The sequence below is a fragment of the Aethalodelphis obliquidens genome, unplaced genomic scaffold (assembly GCF_003676395.1).
Source record: "Aethalodelphis obliquidens isolate GAN/ISIS:26980383/991018 unplaced genomic scaffold, ASM367639v1 scaffold24, whole genome shotgun sequence".
NCBI lineage: Eukaryota > Metazoa > Chordata > Mammalia > Artiodactyla > Delphinidae > Aethalodelphis > Aethalodelphis obliquidens.
This window is the reverse complement of record NW_020837968.1, coordinates 10,492,604-10,518,565: the sequence shown is the minus strand read 5'-3', so window position 1 is coordinate 10,518,565 and position 25,962 is coordinate 10,492,604. Positions and strand designations below refer to the sequence as shown.

General features: G+C 34.6%; 1 protein-coding gene across 2 annotated transcripts in view; it reads left to right on the top strand.

Moving 5' to 3' along the window:
- Positions 1-25,962, top strand: part of USH2A (usherin) — a 774,017-nt gene that overhangs the window by 83,862 nt on the left and 664,193 nt on the right. For both annotated transcript variants that reach the window (XM_027122185.1, XM_027122186.1), the window contains 5 exons: positions 5,639-5,702; positions 8,954-9,248; positions 10,217-10,401; positions 10,871-11,092; positions 12,250-12,343. In XM_027122185.1, the coding sequence (XP_026977986.1) occupies positions 5,639-5,702; positions 8,954-9,248; positions 10,217-10,401; positions 10,871-11,092; positions 12,250-12,343 (860 nt within the window). The remainder of the gene's footprint in view (positions 1-5,638; positions 5,703-8,953; positions 9,249-10,216; positions 10,402-10,870; positions 11,093-12,249; positions 12,344-25,962) is intronic.

Sequence of the window (25,962 nt, the reverse complement as noted above, 5' to 3'; positions counted from 1 at the left end):
TGTTCTCTTCCAAGTACTGTGGTGCATTATTTCTTCTATATTACTGGAATCTTACCTTCCTGTTCTCCTTGTTTGATATACTGTACCTGAAAACCCTCAACCCTGGCTACCTCTAATCATTTGATATTTCTCTTGAGTTGTCAGCATGTTTGGGGAAATCACTTAGCTTTCAGACTCGTGCCATGGCAAAGTTACAGTCTCTGATTTCAGATGGCCCTCAAGATACTTCCTGAGGATCCGTGTATTTTTCCCTGGTCAACCTTCTCACTCATTTTGTATAGCGTTCATTATACATCGTTATTACAGGTATAAATACCGCTATTCCTCCTTGCTTCCCTCCTTCAGTAGTAAATAATTTTTGAACAGTTTTACCCTTTGCCAGGAAACTTGGCTATGAGCTAGGGCTAGAACAGCAGATAAGACCAATTATTACTTTGTGTGTCTTTCTAGGGAAGACTTTTACATTTCATAAGCATGGTAGAGAAGTAAATAGGCATTTGTAGAACAGAATCAGAAGTGCAGAGTGCCACAGGAACATATAGGATCCTGCTGGGCCACAGAAAGTTTCCCAAAGGAAATATTTCAAAGCTGATTAAGGGCTAGGATAGAGCAGGAACGTTGGAAGTTGAGGCAAAATCATGTGCAAAACCTCAGGGCTGAGAGACCTTGGTCCTTGTGGAGTACTACAGGTAGTCTGTAGACCTGTACCATATGGCATATGAAGGATGCTGGAGGAGAAGGGTTGGGTGTGAGTGGGGTAGGTGAAGGTGAAGAAATAAATAGGGGACAGATCCAACTTCCTTCATTCCAGGCAGACATTACCTCTTCCTCAGAAAGAAAATTCATACCATGAGGAGTGATTTTCCTGTTTGTCTTCCCTGCTCTTCAAACAAAACCACAATGACTTACATGTATTCACAACTGTTCTTCCTGTCTTTCCTCTATGTCCAAGAAAGGTGTATCCTTCATTATATCATTTCCTACCTTGCTTAGCTTCAGCTCTTTGATCCAGGGCAATTTACCGAATTTCTTGGATGGCCAGTTTGTCAAATGAACTGTGCATAATGTTTTCTTTCCCTTTTCACTAATTACAAATTTTAAAGCAGTTTGTGTTGGAAATCTAAAGATTTCTATGACATTTTAATAGAGTGGGGTTTTTTTGTTTGTTTATTGTTATTCATAACACTGCTTTAAGTAATAATTAGTTTGCACTTGCCTCAATTGCCTATTTCTAGACAAGGGGTAGAGGAACTTTCCTAACAGGAATGTCAGGGCATTAGGCTGCATCGAGCATTGTTTTCTTTGGGCTTTGGGTTGTGGGGTGTGTGGAAAACTGAGGCAGAGAAGTGGAGTGGGGGCCTACAGATATACTTTTTCTTAGAATGTATCAATTGGAAACCTTTAGATTCATGAAGAAATATTCATATATGAAATATTGTTATTTTCTTAACTACAGCCTTTAATATAATTATAAGAAGAAAGATAAAATACACACTCACACAGACTCACACATAGACACTTACTCTTTTTATGCCCCTGAGTCCCATCTTTCTTTGCTCACATCTCCTGCTGCTTCTGAGATCAGCATCTCAGACTATTTGGTGTGCTAATTCTACTCTACATCTTTTATTCATCTGCCATCACCTCACTCTGCCCCAGGTTCCTCCGAAGCACCACCAAAAAACTGCAGCAAAGATAGATCAGACATTCCTTAAAACTCTATTATTGAGATAAAATTAAAAAATAGAATTGTTAAAAAAAACACATTTAAGGAAATAGTCATTTGGTGATTGGCCATTGCTCCAAGTTTAATTTAAAAAACAGTTACTGAATTAGCATTATACTTTAGAACCTATCATTGTTGTGTCCCCATGATTTAAACTCTAGCTAGAATTATACCATTTTCATTGTTTTTCTCATTATTAAAAATAAAAAATACCTTAGCTTTCTTACATTTTTCTGTTCCTACTCTCCCTGGGCTTATCTGTTAGTACATCCTAAATAAATATTTGGTGAATTAATAAAATAATGTGTGGTTTAAAGTTGATATATACCCACATCTTGAAAAGTCACCTAATTCAAAGCAGATTGGGCTCTGAACCTGACTTGTCTTAGAAAAATTCTCATGAGGTGATGGAATTTTGAGACTGAGCTAGGATGCCACTGATACATGTGAATAACTCGGAACTCATGAATAGGAGGTTTTCAATTTATCCTCACTTACTGGAGATTTTCTAGATGAGGCATTATTCTTAGTTTGGAGAAGACCCAAGCTGATGCTCTGGAGCTTGGGGGTAGAACAGGTGGAATGGAAAAGTGGGGAGTCTTGTTCTCGGTAATGTGAATGCTCTGAAAATCAGGATGCGAAACAGATGACAATCACATTTAGGGCTGATGAGATCATAGATTTATAGGCTTATAAACTACAGAGAAATTTGATTTGGGGAAGATATTCTGGATAGAGATCATAAGTTGGGTCAGTAAATAGGCTGGCCAAAATATTAACTGACAAGTCCTATAATGTATATAGAGATAACTATGATTATTATTCACTTGTACTTAGCAAAATATATATTGGTCTGTAAGAATTTGAAAGGACTGTGATATAAACATAAAAGTTTTCTAAACTATAGACCAATTACTAGTAAGGAGATTGAAACAGTAAAAAAAAAAAAAAGTCAACAAAAAAGCCTAGGACCAGATGACTTCACTGGTGAATTCTACAAAGCATTCAAAGAAGATTTAATACCTAGTCTTCTCAAACTCGTCTTTGATGAACATGGAGGCAAAAATCCTGGACAAAATATTAGCAAACTGAATCCAACAAGACATTAAAAGGATCATACACCATGATCAAGTGGGATTTATTCCAAGGATGTAAGGATGGTTCAATATCCACATATCAATTGAGGTGATAAATCACATCAGCAAAATGAAGGATAAAAGTCATGTGATCATCTCAATAGATGTAGAAAAAGCATTTGACAAAATTCAATGTTAATTTATGACAAAAACTCTCAGCAAAGTGGGTATACAGGGAGTATATCTCAGCATAATAAAGGCCATGTATGACAAACCCACAGCTAACAATGGTGAAAAATATGAAGGCTTTTCCTATAAGATCAGGAATAAGACAAGGATGCCCTCTCACCACTTCTATTCAACATTGTATTGGAATTCCTATCCACAGCAATTAGCAAGAAATAAGAAACAAAAGGAATCCAAATCAGAAAGAAAGAAGGAAAACTGTTCCTATTTGCAAATGACATGATATAGAAAACCCTAAAGACTCCCTCCAAAACCTATTAGAACTAATAAGTAAGGTAAGTTGCAAGATATAAAATCAATATACAAAATCTATTGCATTTCTATGCACAAATAATGAACCATGAGAAAGAGAAATTAAGAAAACAATCATATTTACAGTTGCATTGAAAAAAGGAATAGGGACTTCCTTGGTGGTGCAGTGGATAAGAATCCACCTGCCAATGCAGGGGACATGGGTTCAATCCCTGGTCCAGGAAGATCCCACATGGTGTGGAGCAACTGGGCCCATGCACCACAACTACTAAGCCCGTGTACCACAACTACTGAAGCCCGCACACCTGGAGCCCATGCTCTGCAACAAGAGAAGCCACTGCAATGAAAAGCCTATGCACCACAATGAAGAGTAGCCCCTGCTCACCACAATTAGAGAAAGCCCGTGCACAGAAATGAAGACCCAATGCAGCCATAAATAAATAAACAATTTTTTTAACAGGAATAAATTTAGCCAAGGAGGTGAAAGACCTGTACACTGAAAACTATAGGACACTGCTGAATGGAATTGAAGACACAAATAAATGGAAAGATATTTCTTATTCATAGATTGGAAGAACTGATAATCCTAAAATGTCCATATTATCCAAAACAACCTATAAGTTCAATGCAATTCCTTTCAAAACTCCAAGGGCATATTTCATAGAACTAGGCCAAATAATTCTAAAAGTTGTAGGAAACCACAGAGATCCTGAATTGCCAAAATAATATTGAGAAAGAAGAACAAAGCTGGAAGTACCATTCTCCCTGATTTCAAACTCTACTACAAAGCTGTATTAATCAAAACTGTATGGTGTTGGCACAAAAACAAATACATAGGTCAATGGGACAGAACTGAGAGCACAAGAATAAACCCACATGTATGTGGACAATTAATCTCCAACAAAGGAGAAAGAACATACAAGAGAAAGGATAGTCTCTTTCCAGTTGGGAGAATTGGACATGTAAAATGATGAAACTAGATGACTATCTTATGCCATACACAAAATTAACTCAAAATGGATTAAAGACACCATAATATTCCTAGAAAAAGCATAAACAGTAACCTCACTGACATCCGATTTAGCAATGTTTTTGTGGATCTGACTCCAAAGTCAAGGGAAACAAAAGCAAAAATAAACAAATGGGGCTACATCAAATTAAAAAGCTTATGCACAGTGAAGGAAACCATCATCAAAACGAAAAGGCAGCCTACTGAATGGGAGAAGATATTTGCCAATGATATATCTGATAAGGGGTTAATATCCAAAATATATAAAGAACTCATACAACAATAAAAGAATGAACAACCCAATTAAAAAGTAGGTAGTGGGTATGAATAGACATTTTCCCAAAGACATATAGATGGCCAACAGGCACACATGAAACGATGTTCAACATCACTAATTATTAGGGAAATGCAAAACAAAACTGTAATGAGATATCACCTCATACATGTTAGAATGGCTATTATCAAAAGGATAAGAAATAACAACTGTGGAGAGGAGGTGGAGAAAAGGGAACCTTTTTCTGGGTTGGTGAGATTGTAAATTGGTGCAACCACTATGGAAATCAGTATGGAGATTCCTCAAAAAATTAAGACTAAAACTACCATATGACCCAGCTATTCCACTTCTAAGTATTATTTGAAGATAATGAAAACACTAATTTGAAAAGATGTGTGTGCCCGTATGTTCTCTGTAACATTGTTTACAATAACCAAGATATGGAAATGACCTGTGTACCTGTTTCCATCAATTGATGAATGGATAAAGAAGATGTGTGGTGTGTGTGTGACATTCTTTTTATTAGTCTATATATTCAAGAGATGCCTATATATATATATATATGTATATACATATATATATATATATAATGGAATACTACTCAGCCATAAAAAAGAATGAAATCCATCCTTGTGGCAAAAAGGATGAGCCTTGAAGGTATTATGCTAAGTGAAATAAGTCAGAAGGAGAAAGACAAATACTGTATAATTTCACTCATATGTGGAATCTAAAAAAACAAATGCACAAAACAAATGCACAAATAAGAATAAACAAACCCATCAATACAGAGAACAGTTTAGTGGTTACCAGAGGGGAAGGTGGTTAGGAGTGGGTGAAACTGATGAAGTGTGTCAACTCATATGGTGATGGATGGTAATCAGACTTGTGGTTGTGACCACTTTGTACTGTATGCAGATGGTGAATTATAATGCTGTATACCTGAAACTAATATAATTAAAAAGTTTCATAGCTTTAAAAGAATTTCACTTGAACATTTGTCAACCATTGCTTGGTAAACTGAGACTTCTCATATTATATACATATATATTTTTCAGGTTTAGAGCAATTTGTTGGAAGAATGCAAGATTTTCGATTATACCAAGTGGCACTTACAAACAGGTAAGCAGATCGTAAAACTTTATACCTGAAGTGTAAGGGTAAATGATAAATTCATTTAAGTAAGAGTATCGTGAAGATTACAGCATTTTCCATCTTCACAGTATTTGGGAAACATCATCTAATTGATGTTTACAGTGTTTGCTGTGGCTTAGTTTATGGTTGTTATTCACTAGTGCTACTCTATTGGGTAACTCCCCATAATATAAAATTGATCAAATTCTGTACAGAGGATTTCTTCTAAGAAAACTAGACTTTTGAACAAGTTGTATTATAGAATTTGGGATACATTTGTTTAAATGTTCTGTATGAAGTTGTTTCTGATACTTAAGAAACTGCTATACTTCACTCTGTATGATAATCTCTAGGTCCATCCACATCTCTACAAATGACCTTTTTATGGCTGAGTAATATTCCATTGTATATATGTCCCACATCTGTATCTATTCGTCTGCTGATGGGCATTTAGGTTGCTTCCATGACCTGGCTATTGTAAATAGTGCTGCAGTGAACATTGGGGTGCACATGTCTTTTTGAATTATGGTTTTCTCTGGGTATATGCCCAGTAGTGGGATGGCTGGGTCATATGGTAATTCTATTTTTAGTTTTTTAAGGAACCTCCATACTGTTCTCCATAGTGGCTGTATCAATTTACATTCCTACCAGCAGTGCTAGAGTGTTCCCTTTTCTCCACACCCTCTCCAGCCTTTGTTGTTTGTAGATTTTCTGATAATGCCCATTCTAACTGGTGTGAGGTGATACCTCATTGTAGTTTTGATTTGCATTTCTCTAATAATTAGTGATGTTGAGCAGCTTTTCATGTGCTTCCTGGCCATCTGTATGTCTTCTTTGGAGAAATGTCTATTTAGGTCTTCTGCCCATTTTTGGATTGGGTTGTTTGTTTCTTTTAATATTGAGCTGTATGGGCTGTTTATATATTTTGGAGATTAATCCTTTGTCCATTGATTCATTTGCAAATATTTTCTTCCATTCTGCAGGTTTTCTTTTCATCTTGTTTATAGTTTCCTTTGCTGTGCAAAAGCTTTTAAGTTTCATACAGAGTGAAGTAGGTCAGAAAGAGAAAAACAAATATCATATATTAATGCATATATTTGGAATCTAGATAAATGGTACAGATGAACCAGTTTGCAAGGCAGAAATAGAGACACAGATGTAGAGGACAAACATATGGACACCAAGGGGGGAAAGTGGGGTGGAAGGGTGGTGGTGGTGGGATGAACTGGGATATTGAGATTGACATATATATGCTAATATGTATAAAATAGATAACTAATAAGAACCTGCTGTATAAAAATAAATATAAAATTCAAATTAAAAAAAGAAACTTCTATATCTGCCTTTTAAAATTGCTTTGCTGAATTTGTAAGTGCTAGAGAATGTAGAACAATGGAAATGATTAATTATTTTGATATATGGAAAGATCTCAAGAGACTGGGCTATTAGGCTTGGAGACAAGAAGAGTGAGTAATTTGAAGTATTGTTATATATTTCTATTTCCAGTGAACAAATAACTATGTAGACTTGGACTATATTTAATGAAGTATTTCCTCATCTTGAGAATAGGTGGGAAATCTTTCTTAGGCATTTTTCAAGACATGTAGGCTTCCATTCTGTTCAGAAAGTTAAAGTGAAATTCTGCCTGAGACATCCTCTGAAGTTTGTTTCCCAAGTTATGATTTGATGATATAATAGTAAATTGTTGTATGGATGAGTTGCTCTTATTCACTTCAAAAAGAAGAATGTTTATTCCTATTTCTTTAAGGGAAATGTAGATTAGTATGGTGAATTTCCAAATGACAGGACTAGCTCTTGTAAAGTTGAAAAGCATTGCTCTTGTGGTGCTGCAGTGGTTAGTGGTATGTCCATTAGCAATATACACATTTTTTTATTCGTCTGTATGATCTAGAGATGCCTAAATATAGGATGCTGTACCACTGAAACACAGTCTTGGGGAGATTTACTGCCACTAGCCTCACCATCTTCTAAATCACCTTTGTCTAAAATTCTGATGAGCAGCATTGCAAATAAAGATTTCCCTGAGATAAAGGTCTTAATGGATGGTCACTTTTGGCCCCATGCAACATGTGATATCAATTGAAAACTATGAATGAGATTTAAAGAAGAAGGCATGCCTTTATGCAATTTAGTGAATGAAAAAGCTTCCTACCTCCTCCATTGCCTTCGGTGGGGTTGGAGAGAAGTCTAGTCTCTACTTAGACCTGGGTTACTGGTGTTGGCCTATCTGAAATGTCTGGAAAGGTGCTATGTGGAAGAATGCCTATAAATAGAATGATTGATTCTGCTCTAGATCAGTATATTGCCCTTAATGGAAAAATTAAATATATCTGCCTGAAACTGGCGTTCTTCTTTGACTCTTGGCAGTGGCGATATGATCTGAAGCCACTGAAGCATCTTAGGGTGCCAGAATCTGTACTGATGAGTCACAGGAAACCATTGACAAATGGTCTTGGCCTCAGTCCCTTTGCCTAAAACAGCAGCAGATAAAATGATACTTATTTTCTTACTTCTTTCCCATGGATAACTGAGAGACCCTATCGATAACTTTCATTATTTTCAGTACATTATTGTTCGCTCTCAGTGGTAAGTCAGCTTAACAACCTAAGTTAATGTTGCCTTTCTTTTTATTACAAGTAGGCCCAGTAAAATACTATATCTTAATAAATAGCTTGATAATCAGTCAAGGACTTGTTCATGCTTCTTGATGTACAAAGTTAACACTTAAGAAAGTACTGTTTTTACACAGAGAATAGACTTGTGGTTGCCAAGCGGGGTGGGGGAGGGATGGAGTGGGAGTTTGGGGTTAGCAGATGCAAACTGGTATATTTAGAATGGATAAATAACAAGGTCCTGCTGTATAGCACAGGGAACTATATTCAATATCCTGTGATAAACCATAATGGAAAAGAATATAAAAAAGAATGTATGTACATGTATAACTGAACCACTTTGCTGTACAGCAGAAATTAACACAACATTGTAATCAACTATACTTCATTTAAAAAAATGTACTGATGTTTTTGATATCCATTTTCTGAGAATGAGTATGTTTATTTGGCCAGGAATGACTTTGATTTTATGTTCTGTTTAGAAAATTATTAAAGCTAAATGGCTGCAAATCAAAACAAAATAGTGATAGACATTGGTAACACCCCTTAGAAGATCTGTCACTGTTGAGCTATTGATCCTTACCGTCTGCTTCTTGACTCCCACAGAGAGATTCACGAAGTTTTCTCTGGAGATCTGCCCAGATTGCATACCCAGTCACATTGCCGTTGCCCTGGCAGCCACCCTCGGGTTCCTCGTTTGGAACAGCGATTCTGTGTTCCTAATGATGCAGAAGACACAACCAATAATAGGGTGTTACGGCTGAATCCTGAAGCCCATCCTCTTTCTTTTGTCAATGATAACAATATTGGTACTTCGTGGCTTTCCCGTGTGTTTACAAACATGACCCAGCTCAATCAAGGAGTGACTATTTCAATAGATTTGGAAAATGGACAGTATCAGGTAATTTGAAACAGTGGGACGTGTGTTAGTTTCCAGCGGTGGCTTCAACAAATGACCACAGATTGAATGGCTTTACACAACAGAAATTTCTTACAGTTCTGAATATCGGTAGTATGAAATCAAGGTGTTGACAGGGCCATGCTGCCTCTAAAGACCCTGGGGAAGAATCCTTCTTTGCCTTTTCCAGGTTCTGGTGGCTCCTGGCATTACTTGGTTCATGGCAGCATAACTCCAATCTCTACTTCCTTTTTTCATGGCCTTCTTCCTTTTTCTGGGTGTATGTCAATTCTTTCTCTTTCTTCTCTCATGAGGACCATCCTACACCCAGGATTATCTCCCCTTGAGACCCTTAACTTAATTACATCTGCAAAGATCCTATTTTCAAATAAGGTCACATTCACAAGTACCAGGAGTTCGTACTTGAACACATCTGTTTGGGGACACATTTCAACTATAAAGTGAAAACTGAATTAGGCAATTGACCATTACCTTACTAAAGTAGTGTATTATAATGTATGAAATAAAAATATTTCAAAGAAGGTATGTAGGACCTAATATTTTAGAGAAAAATTAGAGATTTGTGTCAAAATTATATGAAATATTGAAACATCTTTTCAATATTAAGTAGCACAAATTAATAAAAACTGAGGTCCTTATTTTAAATTACTACTTAAGAAGAAATATATAACAATTATTTCATATAAGTAATGTTCTTTTTTCATCTTTATAACAAACTTAATATTAATTTCCACCTTAATTTATAAAATTCTTGAGAAGAGGGACATATGTGCAATTATAGAATGTGTGGCCTTTACTATATGGCTATGAAATTTCTGGATATCTAATAAATATTTGGTAATTATCATTATAAGGAAGTAAGTTATTATATTTGAATCTAACAATTCCATGATTTATACTGATGGGTCAAACTTAAAACTTCAGTGACAATAATTAACATCCATCTTCAGGTGTTTTACATCATCATTCAGTTCTCTAGTCCACAACCAACAGCAATAAGGATTCAAAGGAAGAAAGACAACAGCCTAGACTGGGAGGATTGGCAGTATTTTGCTAGAAATTGCAGCACTTTCGGAATGAAAAACAACGGAGAATTGGAAAATTCTGATTCTGTCAACTGTCTTCAGCTTCCCAAGTATGAATATTTTTAAATGATTGTCTTTGAATGTATTTAGGAGTTAATTTTAAGAGACTAATGAGCAGTAGTAACCTACATGTAAGCTAACCAGGTTGGTAGAGACTTCCTTCTACCACCAACTTTCTTAAGGCAGATTTTTCTAGGACTCCTCCCTAAATTGAGTTTTAAACAATGTTTAAAATTCTTGTAAAACTTTAGAGTATCTCTTGCTTACAGTCTCAATTGTGCTTTAAAATTGATTTTCAGATTGTCTACCAAGTTATCTATATTAATAGGATTTTTATTATGTCCTCAAGGAAATGTTTTACTATATTTTTCTGTAATGCTCTTATATTGTTTGTATATGAAATATATGGAATATGTTTGTTCTCCCATCATGAAGAATTTAAGGTATTATTAATATTGTGTTGTGATTTTTGTTTTGTCAAAAATATGAATATCTTATGGTTTCAAATTTCATCAACAGTTTTACTCCATATTCCCGTGGTAATGTCACCTTTAGCATCCTAACACCTGGACCAAATCATCGTCCTGGATACAATAATTTCTGTAATACCCCAGCTCTTCAAGAGTTTGTAAAGGCCACACAAGTACGACTTCATTTCCATGGACAGTACCATACAACTGAGACTTCTGTCAGCCCCAGACACAGATACTACGGGGTCAATGAAATCACCATCACTGGAAGGTAGTGTTCATTACCAAGGTTTCAAGTGTGATTTTCATTATGAATATTGTTTCTAATTAGACTTTTGTCATACTTATTTTAAAATACATTAACTAAAATTTCAGAGCAAGCCAGATTCTAATCTTCATGTACTGAATTGGTTTCATACTCTTAAGATTTTGTGGGGAGATTTGTATGCAAGTCTTTGCTGTACATAATATCACATTGTTATAAAATCAATTTTCAAAAGCTGTTTGGTTTAGAAGTTATGATACTATGAATCCAACTTAGAAAATATTTACCAAATATTTTGCTTAGTTTGTTCTGGAATATAATTTTCAAGTATTCTTGAAATCAAAGAGCAGGAGCTAGATTTAGAGTTACAACTATAGTACCAGCTAGTTTATAAGTGTTGGGCTTGGTCTCCCTGAGTCCACAATTCAGTTTTATGAGGAATATCTGTTTTCCTTTAAAGGAAAAATCTCATATACTCTAATTAATTTATAGATATCTGATCTAATTGAGAACAAATTTAAACAAATGAATAGCTGGAGAACTAGGAGGCAGCATACTCCCTAGTATGGAAATAGTGCATATATAGACAATACTTAAAATTGGTTTGTACTAGAAGAATGATATATCTTGTGAATAAAGAACATCTTTCAAAACAGATCAGAATATCAACATGTAAGTGTTATTTGTTAAGTCATAGCACAATGAAAAAATAATACTATTAAATTTTCACCATCTAATTTTGGGGAAAAAATTGGAATTTGTTAACTTTATTTTCCAGTTTATTCTGAACTGTATAGTCTTAACTGTGTTGTCAGTAGTTGCAGTAAATGCCTTTTCTTGGCAGGTTTGTCACATGGTTAACATAGGTGTAAACAACCCAAGATGGGCTTGAAAATTACCTTCATGGTCAATGTGGTTTGGATATTAATGACGATCCTTCCCGTACTTAAGTTAATTTAAAACTGTTATGAATATACACATGATTAAAGAGAAACTAATTTTTGTGTTGATTAACACATTTGTCTCCCTTGTTGGATTCACATAGTGGAGATATATATATATATATATATATATATATATATATATATATATATGTAGGTCTTTAAATATATTCATGATTGAGCTGGTGTTTCTAAGGAGTTGTCTGACGCTCATGTTCACAGGTGTCAGTGCCGTGGTCATGCTGATAACTGTGACACAAAAAGCCAGCCCTATAGATGCCTCTGCTCTCGGGAAAGTTTCACTGAAGGACTTCATGTGAGTTCTCTGTTTATGCATGGGAATCTCAAAAAAGAGGGGTTGGGTTGTTGAATATAAATTCCTTAAACTTGATTTGGTCTAATTTCTGGGTTTGAATAAAAGGAAATTGATATGAACTTAAAATGTTAATTATTTCAGAAAACTTTTAATAGAGAAAAATTAAAGCCATCAATAAATTTGAAAATTTCATTTAAAAATACTCTAAGAGGGAAATAACAACTAATACTAAACCCAGAGATTTTCTTTTTCCTTTCTTTTCTCATCTTTGTTTCATCAGCGTTCTCATGTTTATCATATTTTATAAAACAATTTTTAAGGTATCTGAATAGATGGTACTAAAAGAAAAAGGGTCACATTACTACACCTAAAGGGTAAATTTGTGCAAAGGTACATAGAGAGATCTTTATGTACTTCCATCAATCAAGTTTAATCATTATGATATCAGGAATTTTAAGTAGTTAATTTGAAAATCTACAGTAAAATTACTTAGAAATTACATTATTTTAGCTTGTCTGTGATCATCAGGGTAAGTTTCATAGTTGAAGTGGAAATTTAGCTACATCTTTAGGAATAAGAGGTAAATGAAAAAAATTTGAGAGAGGTTTGTTAGAAATATTCAGCATAAACATCAGTAACAACTCATATGAAAGAGGGTTACAGCAGCAGTAACAATCATACCAAAAATAAGAGTATGGAGTCTTCAGTAAATGGTGTTTGAAGCAATTGGCTGCCAATTTGTAAGAAAATAAAGTTCGAGGCCTACCTCATGGCATGTACAAAAATCTAGGCGCTTAAAGAATTAAGTGTAAAAATAACTAAATTTATTAAAATAACGATTAGAACAGTATTTCTAAATCTCAGGTGGGGGAGTCTATATAAGTGTAGCATATGAAATACACAAAAAACAAAGAAGCATGTTAGGAGTCATGAAAAAATATTGACATTTTTTTCATATAAATATTTAAAATTCTTTATAGTGTAAGGACTAAAATAACTATAGTGTAATGATAAGTGATGAGGCTGATAGAAAATATTTACATCATATTAACAGATAAAGATTTGAGAGCCCTCTGAAAAGGCAAAACACACTGTTCTTCTACAACTACTGCTTACACTTCTGACACCAGATGCATGGGGTTTTTCTACACAAAGCAATTCACTTCTCTGTGGACACCAACTGGGTGTCCTACAATTTAATTCAATTCTGACACTAACTGGAAGTATCACAGACCCCATGGGTTTAGAGGTCAGTCCCACCAGAGGAGCTCTCACTTTAGATGCCAGCTGCAAGTAGTGGGTCCCCAGGTTAACTACAACTTCGGTCTGACTTAGCTGCAAATTGGGAGTTCCCCAACCCCCTTTTTGGTTTGATAATTTACTAGAATGGCTCACAAAACTCAAGTAAATACTTACTTATTAGACGACCATTTATTATAAAAGGATGCAACTCAGGAACAGCCCAGATGGAGGGGATGCATAGGGAAGGTAAGGAGGAAGGGGCGCAGAGCTTCCGTGTCCTCTCTGACCATGCCACCCTCCCAGCACCTCAATGTGTTTATCAATCTGTGGGCTCTCTGAACCTCTTCAGCCAGAGTTCTTATGGAAGTTTCATTATGCATGATTGATTAAATCATTGGCCATTGGTGATTGAACTTGACCTCTAGGCCCTCTCCCTCCCTGGAGATCCAGAGATGGGGCTGAAAGTTCCAACCCTCTAACCCTGGCAACCAGCCCCTGTTCTTAGGGTGTTTCCAAAAATCACCTCATTAAAATAAACTCAGGTGGGGTTGAAAGGGACTTGTTATGAATAAAAAAAGATGCTCTTTTACCTTTTTGTTCTGGAGCTATTTTAGGAACCGGGGACAGAAACCAAATATTATAACAAGATATGTCCCTATCATTCTTATCGGTTAGGAAATTACAAGAGTTTTAGGAGCTGTGTGCCACAGCCCAAAAATATAATATATTTTATTATGTCACAAACCCTAATACACAAAAACACTTTAAGAATAATTAGAAAAATAATAATGATAAGGAGCAAATATGTTAACAAGTAATTTACAAAGAAGAACTGACAATTTTCAACAAACATATGAAAGTTTACCCAACCTCAGTTTTAATTAGAAAATTGCAAATTATAATAAAATATTGTCTTTAACCTATCAAATTAGCAAAAAGTTTCAAAACTGGTAACATTTAGGTTTGTGAGAATGTGAACTTTTTATATATCATTGACGGAACTACCAACTGGTACAAAAATTTTGGAGGGTAATTTGGCCATATGTATATTAAAGTAAAGTTGTAAATACAATGAGTTACACTATGTAGTTGTCATTCTAAAAAGCAATTCTGCATTGACAAGAGTATGGAATGGTTGTATCTGTATCTGTGGTTACATAAATATGGGATTATAGGTTAGTGTATTTTAGCTTTTAAAATAATAGCACTGTCTCTGGACTCCCGTATGACTTGTGAGCTTCCTTGCCTCCTAGATCTTTCCCTGACTTGTTTCGTTAGTCACTTCACTTCTCCGTGTAGTTTGTTTTAGAATTTCATGGAATATCTTTATTCTTTTAAGACCATCTGTAAAAGGTTTGGCAAACTCCATTTCTGTCGTCTGAGATTCTTAATCTAATTTGTGTTTGACTACAACATTAGTGCCTATAGTTCAATGGCAAGAATATTATCTAAAATGCAGGCTTCCTCTGGCACATGTAGGATGTAATGCTGATCTTCAGTTGCAACTCATGGTCTTTGATTTGGTTACAGCCACCTTTCTTTCTATGTGCTCAAACCAAAACTTGCATGTTCTAATTCAGAGGCCCCTTTCAACTCTTTCTCCAGATCGTTGCTTTATATACTGCTGATCTTTTTATTTCTACATTTAGTCTTCCCCATTAGTTGATAATCCCTCTGAAAAAAGGAACCTTCTACAGTTTTTGGATATCTCACACTGGAGGCTTTGAGTTTGATTTGATTAGTATATCATGAAAACAAAGCTTTTGAAAAAGCATTGATTTTAATGTTTCATTGTATGGCTTATCATGTTGTCGCAGAAAGGAAGTTCATTGGATTAACTTGATGGACTCACTCTTTATTCAGCCATAATTGTGTGTTTAAATTTTGGGGATTTTGATTTGTTCTTGATTTTAAAGTGACATTTATTTGGTTTTTCTTAGTGTCTCCTTTTAATCCTTTAAGATAGACACTTCTTTCCTGGCAGTGATTTCTTTCATTAACCTCACCCTTCCTCTCCAAACCTATTAATTACCTAACTAAAAAATGCTCTGGGATGAATTGAATAGGGCACTTTGATCTGAATCTGTCTAGTAAATGCAAACTGAGGACTGGCTAATACATTCATTTGATATGTTGTTATCTGAGCTTCTCTTGCTTTATTTTGACTAGTTAGTTCCTCTCCTCCGCCCTCACCCCCATCTCTCTTCCTCTCCATGCCTCATTCCATTTTTTCCTTTTTCTCTCTCTTTAACTGCTCCTGGTTAAATGATATTTTATGATTCTTGCATGATTTCATGCTTCCCCTTAAAAATAGAGCCATTAAATGTATCACAGCTTATGATTGGTTTCAGAAGTCAAGTTGGGATTTTCAGACTTGGTCTCAGGTGGTGACTGTTGGATTATGAACTAGTGAAATAATTAACTATAATTTAGGTTGAGAATATGTTTTAATGCTTCTTGTTTCGACACTAAGTGCCTTTTGAAAACAAAAGTTTCAAAGTTGACTTTTCTGTTATTTTCCTCCTGTCATATTTTGATAATTCGTGAATGTAGCCATAAATGAAAAAGCAACAAATATCATTCACTTACCAAAGTTTGGCAAATGCAGCTGAAGGGAGAAAATAAATAGACTGTTAAGTTGAATGATTTCTCAGTCTTATGATATTTTCAACCATGTGTTGAAAATAAAAAATGATTTTATAATGCATTCATAGCATGAGCTTCTCTTTTGTTATCATTCTAGATATTTTAATACATGTGGGACTTAGGTATCTGAAAAAGTTGTCTTAAAATAATTTGAAAATATATTTATTCAAATGCTTTTCACGTTGTTCCACTTTTTAAAATAATAAGTTTTGGTATATAAGCCATTCATATCCTATTGGAACCAATGTTCTTTTTAAAGATCTGGACATAATCCAAAAAGAATGTCTTCAATTTCACAGTATTATGCTAGCCATTAATAATATTACTCAATAAACAGGGCTTTTGTGAATTATATTACAGCCATTTGGTAAACAGATGAAAACGTAAGATTTGAGAATATGCCAGTTCTGGGCAATTGTCAGTCCTACGAGAAAGTGTTTTTAGCGGAAGTGAAAATGAATGAAGTCGGGGGAAAGGAATGGAATGGCGAATTCAGAAGCAAGTTCATATGTGGAGCCATTCTAGAGAATTTTCTGTATGAAACATTCTTTAGTTGTTTATAAAGTTGATGTTAGGAGCTGGTGGTCCTCAGGTGGGAACAGTGTTTAAATAGTTTTTTCTTTAATTTCCAACAAAAGTTTTCACTTTTCTTTCTTTCTTTTTTTTTTGGTTACACCTCTGAGTTCTCTTAATTAGAAAGCAGTCCAATACTATGCCCATGTTCCCCATGGCAACAGTTGGCTAACTCAGGGTAGCAATTACCATCTTCAGAGCATTATCACTGTTCAGTTGCTGCTAAATTTACTACTGTCCTTAGCTTTATATCTAGGTGACCTCATTCATGTTAACTACCTGTCTTCAGACACTTTTGAACTTCTGAACCCTAAAAAACAAAACTCACTAATTGAGACTTACACTAGTAGCCAGAATACATGATTAATTATTTTGGGTATAGCTGGATTGGCAGTCTATTTATTTCATAGCTCCTATTCATTTTGTGCATTCATAAAATTATAAAACTAACAAATAACCAAAAACAACTCAAGAAAATCTATTACCAAAAACACCACTGATTCTAAGATGAACTTAAAGGCACACTTACTTTTTCTTAAACGTTTTGTGAAACCTAAAGCATTTATCTTCGGGAGGCTGACTGACTCTCCTCAGTGCTGTTGGACTGGGAACTGACATATTTTGGTATGGTATTGGCAATTTTAAGGCTTTGACTTTAATGTATTATGTATGCAATAAATTAGAATGGCATATTTCATTAATAGAGAATAATTTTTGCATACTGCCACATTTCTTCCCTCCAAATGACTGAAGCAGTGAGTAATTAATTTACTGATCCATTTTAGGATTAATCTATGGAAAAACAAATCCCAACAGACTGGACGCTATTCAAAAACTTTTGAGCAGAGTTGAATGTTTTAAAGTAGATTTCAGGATTACATGGCATTGAACTTGCATGGATCATATGATTGTTGATACTCTTTTAAAATGAGTAATTTTATTTTATTTGGATAATTATTTTCATTTATGTATTTTTAACATCAATAATTTTTTGAGATAATTGTAAATTCATATGCTAGTGTAAGAAATAACACAAAGAGATTTCTTGTCCCCTTTACCAAATATGACTCATGGGAACATCTTGCAGAACTACTGTTTTTCCTTTTTAAATCAACTTTCTTGAAGTATAATTTGCGTACAATAGAGTATACCCATTTAAAAATGTATAGTTTGGGGCTTCCCTGGTGGCGCAGCAGTTGAGAGTCCGCCTGCCGTTGCAGGGGACACGGGTTCGTGCCCCGGTCCGGGAAGATCCCACATGCCGCGGAGCGGCTGGGCCCGTGAGCCATGGCCGCTGAGCCTGCACGTCTGGAGCCTGTGCTCCGCAACGGGAGAGGCCACAACAGTGAGAGGCCCGCGTACCGCAAAAAAAAAAAAAAAAAAAAAGTATAGTTTGATGAGTTTTGGCAAATGTATCCCCTCATGTAATAACCACCATGATCAAGATATAGAATGTTTTCCTCTCCCCACTCTTTTGTGTTCCTTCGTAGTCAATGTCTCCTCCCAAACCTCAATCCCAGGAAACCACCAATCTGTTCAATGTCACTGTAGGTTAATTTTGCCTGTTCTAAAATTTCATATCATGGAGTTATTTAATATGTGTTATTTTGGTACATAGGCTTTGTCGACCTAAAAAGTGCACAACATGAGAGTTGTGAGTTAAGTTTTATTTGAGGCAAAATGAGGACTGTAGCCCAGGAGACAGCATCCCAGATAGCTCTGAGAAACTGCTCCAAAGAGGTAGGCAGGTAGGTCAGTATATATGTGATTTTGGTGAAGGGGGAGTACATGCAGTCGAGCACATATTGTTTTGCAGAAGGTCTCTGCTAGTCACGAGGAGCAGACGTCACCAGGAAAGATTTTAGTGCTTTTCTAGATATGAGGAGATACAAGAATTGGGCTCATAAAATTGGCTCCTGAAAATATCTATCTGAAGACCTGTTCTACCCATTTTTCCCAGAGCACAGAGTGCCTCATTGCTGCTCTCCACCTGAACTCCTTTCAGGGGGTGTTGAAAGTCAGCAGCTGCAGCAGCACATAATTTAATCCTTGTGGAGGTAGATGGCCAGTGCCCATGGCAAGGGCCAATTTGTCATTGACAGCTTCTACATCCCATCCTGACAACTCCTTTGTACTTTATAGATCATTTCCTAACTAGTCATATTATTAGCTTTATTGTAATAAAGTACCTCTGGTCCACCTGCTCAGGAAGTCCATTATAACTATCAAAAAATATGTGTTAAGATCATGGCAGAATACAACCTAGGAATTGGAAGCTTGTGTATGGAACTAACTAGCCTATGTCAACTAACATGGTGGCATAGCTACAATATAGGTCTTACTTCTTTTCTCCTCCTGTCTGGCACTTTCTTTACCTGGTCTAAGAGTTCAAGTATTGATAGAATCTAGCTTTAAGAAAAGTGTTATCCATTGAAACTTGCATCCTTAGAATTTTTCATTTTCTTTTAATAGCTGCATGCACCTTTCAAGGGCTCTGGGCCAAAAATGATGCGCTGACCACTGCCTCTGCCAAGCACGCGCACTTTGTTGGCTACTTAACTAGTCTTTCATCATCGTGTGACATCATTGTCTGCAGGGGTGGTCAAGCATTCACAGAGCAATTTATTAGGAACCATGAATACTTCCTTTATTCTGTGGCTCTGATTTGTGACCCTTTGATAACATTAATCATGGATTTTATGAATTTTAACTAAAATCACACCATCAGTATGCGTTTTTGTTAGTATTATAAATAGCAGAGCCAGCTTAAAGCATTTTATATAATAAACTTTCCTACCATTCAATAATTTGAATGGTGCCAGCGTCACACTCTACATTGCTTTTTATGTAAATGAATATTTCCTGTTATTTGAGAGAGTGTATTCCTTTAGAGCACTGAAGTCCAGAAGTATGAGTCATCATGACTAACTTGTGTCATATTTTTATTACACATCAAGCTTTATGACTTCTTATGTTTTCTTTTTGCTCACAGAAATTTTTTACTGTAAATGTATTTCATTTTATACGATAGTTTTGTAACACTAATGAATTAATTCATTTTCATGTAACTAGCATTCTGGCAGTTAGTATTATAGAATCTCCATTAGAGGTACATTTAGTGAGTCAAGGTCAAGAATTTCATTTCCTATCTGACACGTGGATGATATTATTAATCTTTGAAAAACACTTATACTTGTTTCCCCGAGATAGGTATATACATAAATGTCTTTAAAATGCAAGTTTAAAATGTGAAAAAGAGGTTAGGATCAAGGGGATAGATTGAGACAGCTTTATAGAAGAAGTAAATAGAGATGATGAACATATACAAATGAAGAAATATGATATTTAAGGGGATAAGGGTAAATAATTGTCCAAAGCTGAGGAATGGCATGATTCTTCTGAATCCTAAGTAGACTATGAAAAAAAATACATAGGTAAGATATAATGAATCTGATGATCATCAAAGACCAAGAGTGGATACTAAAAAGTAACCAGAGAAAAAGATAAATTATTTATGGGTCTGAATTTATAAGAAACTGTGACATTGGATATCTCAATCCACAATAGAAGCCAGAAGACAGTGGAATAGTGCAATACCTCTGAATTCCAAAGAGAAAGTAACCAACAAACCTAGAATTGTATTTGTAGCTAAACTATCAATTAACAACAAGGGAGAAAAAATACATTTTTGTCTAACAAAAATTTATCAACTTCACCACCAGTAGATTCACTGAAAGAATTTTTAAAGGCTATACTTCATAAAGAAATATAATGATTTCAGAAAAAAAGGCCTGATGTGCAAGAAGGAATTATAAGCAAGTGAACCAGTAAATATATATAAGCTGTATTAAATAATAATATTGTTTAATAATGATATATTTAATAATAAATGTAAACTCTATTAATAATAGCATTATAGATGGTGGAGTGTATAAAATAGCAAGATACTCCTAAAATGGACATTAAAATACAGTTAAGGGAAAGGAAAATATTCGACCCCAGCCCCCTCTAGTCATCCTGCTGTGTCTAAGGGGTCAGACTGAGGGATTGTTACACACTCATTAAAAGCCTGAGACCTAATTATAGGGCTATTGAACACTTCTCCACACCCCACACCTTAGACCACATCACTAAAGGCATATTTTTATGGAGTTCCTTTAATCCAGTACATAATGTACAGTTTTCAAAAAAAAATTAAAAGGCATACTAAAAGACCAAAAGTATAGTTTAAAGAGACAGAGCAAACTTCAGATCCAGATTCAGATATAGTAGAAATGTTGGAATTATCAGATTGGGAAGTTAAAACAACTATAATTAATATGCTACAGGTTCTAATGGGAAAATGATATAATACACAAGAACAGATGGGTAATGTAAGCAGAAAGATGGAAATTCTAAAAAAAAAAAGAGATGCTAGAGATCAAAAACACTATAACAGGAATGAAGGATGTCTTTGATGGATTCATTAGCAGACTGGACACGGCTGAAGAAAGAATCTCTGAGCTTGAGAATATGTCAATAGAAACTTCCAAAACTGAATAGCAAAGAGAAAAATTATTTTAAAAAAAGAAGAATATCTAAGAACTGTGGGACAGTTACAAAAGATATAATATATGCATAATGGAAATACTAGAAAGAGAAGAAAGAAATGGAAAAGAAGAAGCAATAATGACTGAGAATTTCCCAAATGAATGTCAGACACCAAACCACTAATCCCAAAAGCCTGAGAACACCAAGCAAAATAAATTCCAAAAATTTACACCCAGGTATATCATATTCAAACCACAGGAAATAAAAGATGAAGAAAAAATCTGAAAAGAAACCAGAAAAAAAAAACACACCTAACCTATAGAGGAATAAAGATAAGAATTACTTCTGACGTCTCAGAAACCATGCACACAAGGAAAATTAAATATTTCAAGTGTTGAGAGACACAACCCACCAACCTAGAATTCTGTAACTTGCAAAATTATCCTTCGAAAGTGAAGGAGAAGTGAAAACTTTCTCAAACAAAGTTGAGGGAATTTGTTGTCAGTAGACTTGTTTGCAAGAAATTCTTCAGAGAGTTCTTCAGAGAACAAAGAAGTTCTTCAGAGAGAAGGAGAATGATATAGATCAGAAGCTTGGATCTACATAAAGAAAGGAAGTGACTTAGAGATGAAATAAGTGAAGATAAAATAAAACATTTGTTTTTCTTATTTTAATTGATCTAAAAGATAAAAATTTGTTCAAAATAATTGCACGATATGTTGGGTTGGCCAAAAAGTTCGTTCGGATTTTTCAGTAAGATGGAAAACCTGGATGAACTTTTTGGCCAACTCCATACTTGATGATTATAGCTTATGTATTAGTGAATCAAGTGGCAACAGTGATACAAGGGACAGAAGAGAGGATCCAGGGGTGCTTTGTTTTGTTAAAGTACTTACTCTACCCATGAAGTGGTGTAGTGTTATTTGAAAGTGGACTTAGATTAATTGTAAATTATTGTAAATTAGTTGGAAATGCATATTACAAACTCTAGGACATCCACTTTTTTAAAAAGTAAAAAAAAAAAAAGAAAAGGATAATTGATATGCTGAGAAAAGAGAGCAAATGGAATCACATCAAATGCACAGTTAAAACAACAAAAGGCAGAAAGAGTGGAAGACAAAAATAGAATCAAAGAATGAGGGCAATGAATAGAAAAGAGTAACAGATACAGTAGGCATTACTCCAAATATGTCAGTAATTACTTTAAACATCAATGGCCTAAACATCAATTAAAAGAGTTTGTCAGAGAGGATCAAAAACATGACACAACTATACATTGTCTACAAGAAACCCACATTAAATATAAAGACACATATAGATTAAAAGTAAAGAAATGGAGAAAGATATATCATGTTAACACTAATCAAACGAACACTAGAGTAAATACTGAAATATTAATTTCAGACAGAGCACAGTTACGAGTAAGGAAAATTATTAGTGATAAGATGGGGTATTACATAGTGGTAAAAGGGTCAAATCTACAAGGAGACATAACAATCATTAATGTGCTTGTGCCTAACAACAGAGCATCAAAGTACACAAGGCAGAAACTGATAGAAGAGGAAGCACAAATAGTTGCAGTCACTGTCATAGTTAGAGTCTTCAGCACCCCTCTCTCAGAAGTGGGCAGATCCAGTAGGCAGAGAATCTGTAAGGGCATAGTTGAATTCAACAACACTTTCAATCAACTGGATATATAATTGAACACCTGTAGATTACTTTGTCCAACAATTGCAGAATATGCATTCTTCTCAAGCTCACTTGGAACATTCACTAGATTAACCACATTCTGGGCCATAAAACACACCTGAACAAACTTAAAAGAAATCATACAATGTGTGCTCTCAGACCACTTGGTTCCAACTGTGGGAGGATATTTTATACGTGTATATAGGAGTACATATTTTGGTGGATCAGACGAATAGGAATATCCAAAGCAAAACCTACCAAATGATGTGTATGGTGGAAACGTTATTGAAAAATATTTAAAAGACCTAAATTATTGGAGAACCACACCATGCTCATGTAGAGGAAGATTTAATATAACAGATGTCAATTCTCCCCAATCATAATATAAATTCAGTTTAATTCTAATCAAAATATTACAACAGATTTTTTTTCTGTGACTTGACAAACTTATTCTAACATAAAGATGATTAGAGGAGTGAAAACGGTGGAAATAAATTTGGGGAAGATAGTGGCAGGGTCTTGCCCTTCGCAATAATGTCTTATTATGAAGATAAATAACATTTTTCCCTTGGACTTTTGGGCACATGGAGCACAAACAAAGGAAGAAATTGGTAAACGTGGCTATGTTAAAATTAGAAACTTCTAATCATCAAAAGCTGCCTTTTTAAGAAAAGAAAGAAAAACTACAGACTAGCAGATGATATTGGCAACACAATGCATATAGCAAAGGGAACTTTTAAATCATACAAACTAATTGAAAAACTCACCAAAATAACGAATGGGTAATTCACAGAAGAGGCCAGAAGTGGCAACTTAAATGGTCAGTCTACATATGAAAACATCTGAACCTTTACTGGTTATTGATAAAGTAACCAAAACTATGAGATAACGGTTTATACCCATGAGGTTGGTAAAGATGAAAAAATCTGAAAATTTCAGATGCTGACAAAGATGTGAATTACGTACTGAGCACTGATACGCCACTGATGGGAAGGTGCCACCACTGTGGAAAAACAATTTGCAAATATTTAAATGAAATACAGCAGTGGATATGAATGAATATAGGTATTGTGTCAACATTAGACTTCTCAAACAATGGAGTGCAAAAAGCTTGTTTTAGAATAATACATACAGTATACCATTTATGTAAAATTAAAACCATGTAGAACAATACTATGTTACAAGTAATACAAAAATATAAAGTATAAGTATCAAGAAATACTTGTGAATGAATATTACTAATTTCAGATGTTATTGGTAGGGTGGAATGTATACGGCATTTTATTTTATTTTCATCAGGTGGTGAATAAGGAACACAATTATTTGCTGTTTTTATAAATTTTGCATGTCTTAAATATCTCAACATAATTTTCCTAAAATATAATAATTTGATTTATTAATCTATTAGGAACATATTATCTACGTTAAGTATTCATCCTATCGGTAAAGACAGTGGAGGTGATGCTACTCTCTTCAGCATGGAATAACCATTACAAAATTAATGATTACTGTGTACCCTTTTGTTCTAAAGTGAAGCTTCATCATTTGCTCTCTTCATTTAACAAATATTTATGAAATGCCTTCTATATGTAGAGCCTTATGCTAGAGTACAACCATAAAATCTTGATTATAGGTGCAAGTATTTGAAAATACTGACGGACTTTCATTTATGAAATTCAAAAAAGATTCCCTGGAAGACACTAATTACTATAACAAATGGAGATGACTTTAATACAAACAAGTGATTCAGGCTGACAATTGTCAACAAATATTGTTGACATTTTAAATCTTAAAAGGAAAAATTAAATGCCACTATACTAATAAAAGGATTTTTAATTTACTAATGTAGTACTCATGTCTAGCACTAGATAAAATTTGGAATGTAAGTTGGCTTTGTATCCAAATAGTAACTCAAATGTATTTTTATGTCTACTCATTAAACTAAACGACAGAGATAATGGATCATGCTTCTTAATATATGAATCCATATTTTGTATTATGTATATTATTTGAAACAGTTGCATGTAAAGAACATTTTTAATATAATCCATTTCTTTTTCATTAAGTTGCTTTTCAAAATATGCAGTTTATACTATACAAATGTGTTCTTTACTCAGGCCATATTTTCTGGCCTACAAACAGGGTTAAATTATTATATTACACAGTAGAATTGCTTTGGCTTGGCCACTACCCACAAACTTGAGCAAATCTTAAAGTCCTCCTTCTGGACTCTTGGGGGAACATGTTGTATCTTCACATGTGTCTTTTTAGTGCACTGAACATGTCACACAATAAAAAGAAAGGGGGGAAAAAAAGAACAGAAAGCTCAAGGGAAAAATCAAATATCAAACACCATCAGTATTCAAAATTAATGAATAAAACTCTGGAGCCCATCATCCAGGTGCTTCTGCTTCATTCAAGGACTAGCCGTAGTTAGATGGTCTGTATTCACAAATCACATGGTAAAAAACCCTGTGCTTAAAAGTCCATAGGCTATCAGTTATATTTATACAGAGACGATGTGTAGAACTGAATCAGTTGTCTGAATAATTCTGCCTACAGTCTACTTTTGCAAGTGTAGATTTTGTTTCACACATTATTAAAATTTGTTTTATTGGATGATTTTCTAATCATTGCACAGTGCCTGTAGAGGTACAGACAATGCATTGCATGAATTAGAAAGTTTCTAAAAGTAGCCACCACATATTAATAGTTGAATTGCCAGACAGGCTTTGTATATTAAGTATTCACAATCATTGTATTGCCACCAATGTCTGATCAGTACTGTCGAATAGTATTAGTAGTTATTTAATTGATGCTATTAATTTTAGCGCCTACAAAGCAGGTAAGTACAATTTTTCTGTGGGCACTTTAATTATATGAGAATTTCTAACTAGGGGAAAGATAATTACTGAGAAAGGAATATATCATTGAAGGCT